Below are 8,192 nucleotides of genomic sequence, written 5' to 3'. Positions count from 1 at the left end.
TGTCTGGTTCCTGTGCCGCCTTTGTCCCCAGTTTGGTCCATTTGTTTCTCTAGGACTGACCTGCCCTGGCCCCTGGCTCTTGTTTTCTGTTCCTCCACACCTGACTTCTCTTCATTGTCTCTTGTCCCAAAGATGGTCTTACTTCTGGGAATTCCTGACATTCCTAAACTCCCCAGGCCCAGGTTCTCCCTCCTGGTTCGGAGGAGGGGGGCTTGTGCCTTGTTGCTTCTCCCCTCCCCCCAAGTTTGCTGGTGGAGGGAGTTGGGCCACTCCTATACCCTGAGTCACAGCACAGGCTAGGCAGGGCTGCTCAGAGCTGGAGCTGTTCCTGTAGAAGCTGAGAGCCAAGGCAGGCTGCTTAATCCGATTACCCGAGGCCTGGGGCTTGGGCTGGGCCGTTGGGCAGAGTGGGGAGCAGGGTTCCCTCACAGCAGCCTCTGGAGCCCGGGGTCTGGCCTTCTTGGTGGTGTTCTGATCTGGTTCCAGGCTTTTTCTCCGGCATGCGCATCACAGACCTCTTAACTTGGGGAGTTGTCCTGGGTTTCCTGGCTCCCCCCTCATGACTTGGAGGACTGAAGATAAAACTTGCCATAATTCAATAGCAGTGGAGAAATATAGGTTTAGGGACTGGAGTTGGGAGGGCTTAAGTTTTCTCACTTGGGAAAGGGGTTGAATCACGGCCCAAGCACCTGCTGGAATGACTCAGGAAACAAAAATGGTCTCCCTCCTCGGCCTTTCTTGCCCCAGGGGCAGGTCTGGGATTTGAGGAGCAACAGGCACCAGGAAAGGGGTTGGGGGGGTGGTCCGGGATGCGCCCAAGCTCCTCTCAGCACAACTCGGGCCCTGAGGGCACTTGATCCCCCTGTGCTTGATCCCATTGTGGAAAGAATTGGCTTTAAATTGCCTTCGCTTCAGGGAGGGGAGGCAATCAGCAACGGGCTGGAAGGCCTGACATCAGGTCTTGGGTGGGGGGGCGTGGCACCCTGAGGGTGTTGGGGGCTGGGACAAACAGGACACCTGGGTTTACCTACAGGCTGCGGATGTTGGCGCCCTTAAGGAGGTGCAGTCTTCTGGGAGGGACAGGGGCGGAGTCAGTCTTTAAAAGCTGTTCCCAGGTCTGGCCCGCCTGCCACAAACGCTGAGCCCAGGTGTTAGAGGTCTGTGGTATCCGCGCCTGGCAGCTGTAGGAACTCCGGAGACCACAAAGGGGTTTATGGTTCACCCCCTCCACGGAAGGTCGGTCTGATCGCAGCTGCGGGTCGGGGAGAGGGACCGGGGGTCCCCCAGTCAGTAGGCCTCAGAGCACCTCTTCAGTGCCCGGGCACCAGACAGCGGATTTTGCATTCGACTCTCCCCAAAGTGTGCCGAAGTGGTTGGAAGCAAAGGCTCCAGTTTAAGCTCTGGGCTTGGGGATAAAATATACTTTTTAAGGACCCAAGTTCCTCGGCAACGACTCCAGACTGGGAAGACCTTTCCATTTTCAGGATCGACGCTTCACGTTGAGGGGAGGGCATTCAGGACGCCCTCTTAAGGCTTCTCCCAACCCATGGCGCTACCAGGCTCCTCACAGGACCAGGCCTGGAGCCTGGAGCCTCCGGCTCCCACGGCTGCTGCCTCCTCATCTTCGGGACCCCAGGAGCGGGAGGACGCTGGGAGCCCGGCGGCTCCCGGGGCGCTGCCCCTGGAGAAGGTGAAGCGGCCGATGAACGCGTTCATGGTGTGGAGCTCCGCTCAGCGCCGCCAGATGGCGCAGCAGAACCCCAAGATGCACAACTCCGAGATCTCCAAGCGCCTGGGCGCGCAGTGGAAGCTGCTGGACGAGGACGAGAAGCGGCCCTTCGTGGAGGAGGCCAAGCGGCTCCGCGCCCGACACCTACGCGACTACCCCGACTACAAGTACCGGCCTCGGCGCAAGGCCAAGAGCTCGGGCGCCGGACCTTCCCGCTGCGGACAGGGAAGAGGCAACCTGGCCAGCGGCGGCCCGCTCTGGGGGCCGGGGTACGCGACCACCCAACCGAGCAGAGGCTTTGGGTACAGACCCCCCAACTACTCGACAGCCTACCTGCCCGGCAGCTATGGGTGAGTGCCTGGGAAGCGGGCCGAAGACGGAGGCCCATGCGCCCCTCTCCTGGAGCCTTGGTGGGGGCGGATGCCGGAGGACGGGAACCCACCCAAGCAGAGGCCACTCGCGGCCAAGGTGTGGCGGGCGCAGGCCCAGTACCTCCGGGGCCTGTGTAGGGTGGGGCGGGTCAGGGTTCTCCCAGAGGGCGTTTCCATCTCAGTCTGAAGGTGGTGGCCCTGTAGGGTCAGATGACTGACCCCTGGATGCGATTGTGTCCTAGTTAGATGCCCCGTTTCCCCCCTGCTTCTGGCCTGTGTGTGACCCAGCTTCCTCTCCCAGCCCCCAGGGCAAGGAGAGGCCAAGCTCATTCTGCCCCTTCCCGGCCTGACTCCCCAAGAGGAAAACAGCCGTGCAGCACGCAAGCCCGCTCCCGAGCGTGCCCCAACAGGGCCGCGGGCTCTCCATTCCGGGGTCGGCTTCCATGCCTGCTGCGCCCAGCGGGCTGGGTAGCCAGGGCTGGGTGGGTGGCACGCTCTACCCTGTCTGCCCAGAACTGGCCAGACTCGCCTCCAACCCAGGGAAGTGCCCTCTAACCTCTTGTTTCTCTCTGCAGCTCTTCCCACTGCAAACTGGAAGCCCCCTCACCGTGCTCCCTCCCTCAGAGTGACCCTAGGCTCCAGGGGGAGCTGCTGCCCACCTATACCCACTACCTGCCCCCTGGCTCTCCCACTCCATACAACCCTCCCCTTTCTGGTGCCCCCATGCCCCTAACCCACCTCTAACCCTCATGGACGCAGACCTCAGCGGACGGGCCTCATCCTCCTTTTTTCATCTAGCAGCATCCCCTACCCCAGGCTGTCAACCCTTTCTCCTGTTGGACTACAGTTCAGAGGCAGCCTGCAGTCCTCCCATGATAGCCAGGGAGAGCCGCACAACATACAGTTATATTTTTGGTAGTATTAAACAGTTTTGTATTATTCAACTGAGTCTCCAGTCTTTATTGTCCCATCTGTTCCCCTCACTGCAGCAGGAACCAGCCCCATCTCCACTCCCTTCCGCCTAGACCTGCCAGAGCAGGAACCTCCTCACCCCACCCTGGGGCCCTGCCTGTGAGTCATTCTCTGTCCCCCTTCCCCCACCCCAGCACTGGGGTCCAGGAGACAGTCCCAGCCGGGCTGAGGGAGGGAGGCAGCCACAGCCCCCCAGTCCCCTCCACTCTGCCGTCCAGGCTCGGTCTTCTAGGGCCACAGGGAAAGCAGGGAGGCTAGAGGACAGGGTAAAACATTTGCCCAGGATAGTGTTAAACAGCTGGAAATTGCTGCTAGAGGAGGCTTGGCTGAATGACTGAGTTAATAGTACATGTACAGGGCTTACAAAAGCACTCAAATGTCAAAATTTTGGCTTGGGAGACTCTACCCCCATCCTCTCCTTTTCTAAGGATCTGGATCCATCAACCATTTGTTTCCACTAAAAGAAAACCCTGGCTCAGAAAGTCTGCAAGTGCAGAGGAATGGAGGATGAGTAAGTCACACCAGCAGGCTGGCTCAGATGGGGAGAACCCTGAGGTTGGGTGAATGAGTGGAAATGGAATGACTCCAGTAGCTGGCTCTACTGCGCCTTTTTCTGCTTGTGGGGAGGCTTTGCATTCCAGTAGAAGAGCAGCTGGGCGGCGATGAGGCCGTTGCAGAGAGAGGAGACCACAAAGGTCCCAGCCATTAGGGGATCTCCGGTTTCCTGGTTGCAAGAGACAGAGCCAGGGTTACCCTTCAGCATAGCTCGAGAAAGGTTCCCTCATGGACAAAGTTTCCTGATGGGGCAGCTTTGGCCCTTACCTGGGAGAAGTAAGATGAGGTTTTAGTGCCTTCTAGAAAGAAGATGTTGCACTCACCTGAATGGAAGTGAAGATTCGGGCCAGGGAGCCCCCAAACAGCAGGAAGACTGTGATGGCTGAAAGCTGGCCTGTGTGCCCATTGTGGTAGTTGGTGGCTGCCTGGAGAAGCTAGGGGAGGAGTTGAGACCTTTGGCTCTGTCACCTGAGCTCTTCCCATGCTCCCCCAAGTCCAACACCCCCACACTTTGATCTTCCACTCTTCCCCTCCACCCTGCCCCCCCAACATCTTGTCCCTTGCTCCTGGTACCCACCCTCCCCACCACCACAGCAGGCACATTGGAGGCCTGGAGCAGGGTGACTACAGTCAAGGGCGTCAGAGGTGAGAGAAGCACCAGAAGGACCAGGCCGTAGCAAGCGAGGAAAGCGACACCTAGGGGTGGGGAGACAGGAGTCCTTGTCAATCTCCCCACATCATTTGGCTTTCCCAGGCCTGAGTTCCCAGCAGGGTTCCCAGGAACCACACAGCCTGCTCTTGGGTAAGTCCCCAGCACCTTTCACAGTCTGTCCTCTGTAATGCATGACCAGGAAGCAGATGGTGATCGTCTGGAGCATCAGGAATAAGGCTTCACCCCAAGAGCTGCGGAGTCAAGAGTTGGGAGGAAGAAAGGCGGGCCTAGAAAGAGGCAGGGAAAGCCTCCATAGCCCATCCATCCAGGGACACCATGCTCTGATCAAGCTTCTCTACAGCCCCCACACGGGATTGGCTCATTCTGAATCATGGCCATTCTTGGGATGCTCACCCCTTCTCAAGATCACCTCCACTGGTGATTAGGTTTCTAAAAGGGCTTAAAACTTTCCTAGCCCCTCGTCCCTTTTTTTTTTTTTTAAAGACAGAGTTTCGCTCTTGTTGCCCAGGCTGGAGCGCAGTGGCGCAATCTTGGCTCCCTGCAACCTCCGCCTCCCAGGTTGAAGTGATTCTCCTGCCTCAGCCTCCCAAGTAGCTGGGATTACAGGTGCCCATCACCACACCCAGCTAATTTTGTATTTTTAGTAGAGACAGGGTTTCACCATGTTGGCCAGTTCGAAATCCTGACCTCAGGTGATCCACCTGCCTCGGCCTCCCAAAGGCCTGGGGTTACAGGCGCAAGCCACTGGGCCTGGCCACTTTCCTGCCTTGTAACCTCCTTCACCTGAATCCCCATTAGAGTTGTGGGTATTACCCTTGGGGTGGAAGGGTGGGCCCCTCACCTGAATGGGAAGTTGTTAGTGATGCTGTAGACCATGGTCCCAGTCAATGCCACTAGCTCCAGCATTACAGACTGGAGACTCAACCCTTCGGCACTCTTGGCTCCCAGGATTTTAAACACCTGGGGCAGCTTTACTAGGGGAAAGATGAGAAAAGTAGGACTCAGGACTCTCCATTCTTTGGGATGCAACACAACAGCTATAGAACGAATGCCCACACAGTTGACGGCCTCTCAGCACCTCCACCCCAACCCAACAGCAGGAAAGAAAGATAAGAGACATACCTAGAAGTGAGCCAGCCACAATGCCCAGCCCCAGGCCTTTGCTGAGGAGAATCTTGAGGCAGGGGACTGAGGAGAGAAAAAAGGGTAAGCAGACAGGAGATGTCTGAAACCCAGGCCAGGGCTTGAAGTTCCTGTGGGCTCTCCCCGAGCCCCCTTACCCACACCAGGGTCTTGCATTGTCTTGGGGGGAGGAGGGGCAGAGGGCAGGGAGAAAGTCCTGGTCCTTCCTGCTCCAAACCACCACACTTTTTTTTTTTTTTTTTTGAGACAGAGTCTTGCTCTGTCACCCAGGCTGGAGTGCAGTGGCCCAATCTCAGCCCACTGCAGCCTCTGCCTCTTGGGTTCAAGCAATCCTCTTGTCTCAGCCTCCCAAGTAGCTAGGATTACGGGCGCGCACCACCATGCCCGGCTAGTTTTTGTGTTTTTAGTAGAGACAGGGTTTCACCATGTTGGCCAGGCTGGTCTCGAACTCCTGACCTCAGATGATCCACCTGCCTCAGCCTCCTAAAGTGCTGGGATTATAGGCTCGAGCTACCACGCCGGGCCCCAGACTATTACTTTCCAAAACAGCTTTTCTCCAATGCCTACCACCCCCCACATCTAATCTTCCATTCCCTATAAATTAACATCCAAACTTGGCTTGACTTCCATGGCTCTCCATTGCTTCCCCGTATAAAGCTGAGAAATGACCAAGAGCTCTCTGATCCTTTATTTCCCTTCTCTGGGCCAGTGGGTGCCCCATTTCACATGTCTTCTCTCTCCAAAGACAAGTCTTCATACCATTTTTTTTCTTTTTTTTGAGACGGAGTTTCACTCTTGTTGCCCAGGCTGGAGTGCAATGGCACGATCTCGGCTCACTGTAACCTCTGCCTCCCGGGTTTAAGCGATTCTCCTGCCTCAGCCTCCCGAGTAGCTGGGATTACAGGCGCCTGCCACAACGCCCGGCTAATTTTTTGTATTTTTAGTAGAGGCGGGGTTTCACCCTGTTGGCCAGGCTGGTCTCGAACGCCTGACCTCAGGTGATCCACCCGCTTCGGCCTCCCAAAGTGCTGGGATTACAGGCGTGAGCCACCGCGCCCGCCCCATACCACTCTTTCTTGAACACTCTGACTGTCCCTGGCCCCTACTCAGGGACTAAACCTTACCCTTTCAGGGCTTGCTTTTATGCTCCGGCCATCCACAACTTCTCTAGCCTTGAAGCCCTCCCCTCAAAGAGCTTGGTCTAGTGGGAGTCTGAGTCTCACGGGTCATGAATGCGGCTAAAACAAAGTGCCCCATGCGAGGTACCATGAACTGACAGGGGCAGACTGACGCTTCCCAAATGGTCTGACGGTGGGCCTTGTGGAGCTGTCTCGCAATCAGAAAAAGGAAGGGAGGCAAATTATTCCGAAATCAGACTATGACCAAACCTGGAGGCTGGAAAGAAAGCAATCAGGGTGGCGGAGCCTTTGGGGGTGCAATGAAGGCCCGATTCATCAGGGGCTTTGAATTAAGTTTAACCCTGCTAGCGATCTAATAAAGGTTGGCATGATTTGACTTAATTTTTATTTTGTTTTATAAAAGTTGAGTCTTTTCGTTTTTCATTGTCGCTACAGCACAAACTCCACAAAGAAGTAATTCCACCCGGTGACTTCCCCACTGGCACTAATATGGTGTCCTCCCTCTAAGGAGCCCAAGACACTTCCGCCCTTCTCAGAAGTGACTTCCGTCTAGCTCGGCGTGGCGGCAGTCACTGCCGTCACTTAGTCGCTGATCAAGCTTTGGACTAAGGGCCCACGGTCACTCGAGTAGGACTTGGATCGGATGCTGAATAAAACTCACCGTGAAGCAAGTCCCACTGAACGAAAAGTTGGTCGTAGCATTTCTCAGGTAAAAGAATCGGCACGAGCAGCCGTTTAAGCGGTCCATCCACCTCGGCCGCCATATTGCAAAGCTAGCTTCCGCCAGTCTCTCCAGACCGCCATTGACTTTCGTTGCGCGTGCGCGCTGCGGACACTCCGCCTCCCGTTCTTTTCCCGCGGCGAAGCTGGCCCGCCCCCTGCTCCCCGCTCTTTCTGACGCTACCCACCCCCGCTCTAGTGGCGTAAAATAAGTCTCAGTCAGGGACCACGTTTTGGACGCGCCCCGCTGTTGGAATTCTAAAGCTTGCGGAAGCTGCACGCCTGCGCGGTTAGACCTCCCACGCTTTTGTTGACGCTTCCAGTTTGGAAGCCAGATTTACACCCCTGCCTTTCTCCGCCCCTCCTGCTGGGCGCCATCTTGTCTTCTCTTAGCACACTTCGTATTGTTCGAAGTTGAGAGAGAAGGAGTCCGAGTCTCCGAGGTGGCGTTGGGTGGGGGCGCTACTAGCTCCCGTTCTCTCGGTGTCTCTAGAGGGAAGGGCGCCGGTGGGAGCAGGAGAGTCTGCACCGGGCAGGCCTCCTTAGGTGCCGGGTTGCGTGCAGGGCCCTGTGCTTGTCTCGCCTCCGGTTGGCTCAGGCCTCAGAGCATGAGTGCGCCGGCAACTGCTGGGCCCGGGACAGTGAAGCAGAGAAGGTGGGGGAGGCGAGCCCAGGTCGGGGAAGGGCAGCCCCTGAATCACCCTTGGGGCCCAGAGCCGCAAGAGTCTCCGGGGAGCCGAAGCCTGGCGAGGCAGTCCCGGGGTTCTCCCCCTCCCCGCCGGCCCGATGGCGCACCACGTGCTGGGCAGAGACTTCGGCGAGGCCGAGTGGACCTTGCAGCGCTGCTTGGGAAAGGGCGCTTTGGACTACCTGGTGGGGGCGTTGTGCTT

General features: G+C 57.3%; 2 protein-coding genes across 4 annotated transcripts; one reads left to right on the top strand and one right to left on the bottom strand.

The window, feature by feature from the left end:
• The first annotated feature begins 61 nt into the window (after positions 1 to 61).
• On the top strand, positions 62 to 3,044 carry SOX15 (SRY-box transcription factor 15). Its single transcript, XM_054459541.2, has 2 exons — positions 62 to 2,079; positions 2,676 to 3,044. The coding sequence occupies exons 1-2, from the start codon at positions 1,547 to 1,549 to the stop codon at positions 2,842 to 2,844; spliced, it is 702 nt and encodes a 233-aa protein (XP_054315516.1). The 5' UTR covers positions 62 to 1,546; the 3' UTR covers positions 2,845 to 3,044.
• On the bottom strand, positions 3,030 to 8,160 carry MPDU1 (mannose-P-dolichol utilization defect 1). 3 transcript variants are annotated; one of them, XM_054459536.2, is made up of 7 exons: positions 7,244 to 8,160; positions 5,423 to 5,488; positions 5,142 to 5,274; positions 4,445 to 4,530; positions 4,205 to 4,323; positions 3,951 to 4,061; positions 3,030 to 3,796 (listed from the first exon to the last, which is right to left on the bottom strand). In XM_054459536.2, exons 1-7 carry the CDS (start codon positions 7,344 to 7,346, stop codon positions 3,671 to 3,673), a joined length of 744 nt encoding a protein of 247 aa, XP_054315511.1. In that variant the 5' UTR covers positions 7,347 to 8,160; the 3' UTR covers positions 3,030 to 3,670. The 3 variants fall into 3 exon arrangements, with proteins under 3 accessions (XP_054315511.1, XP_054315510.1, XP_054315509.1); XM_054459535.2 differs by having other exon boundaries at positions 3,951 to 4,323; positions 7,244 to 7,380; XM_054459534.2 differs by lacking the exon at positions 4,205 to 4,323 and having other exon boundaries at positions 7,244 to 7,380.
• Positions 8,161 to 8,192: the final 32 nt, after the last annotated feature.

Source organism: Pongo pygmaeus, chromosome 19 (genome assembly GCF_028885625.2).
Source record: "Pongo pygmaeus isolate AG05252 chromosome 19, NHGRI_mPonPyg2-v2.0_pri, whole genome shotgun sequence".
NCBI lineage: Eukaryota > Metazoa > Chordata > Mammalia > Primates > Hominidae > Pongo > Pongo pygmaeus.
Note: the sequence above shows the minus strand (reverse complement) of the source record. Positions and strands in the feature narration are given on the sequence as shown.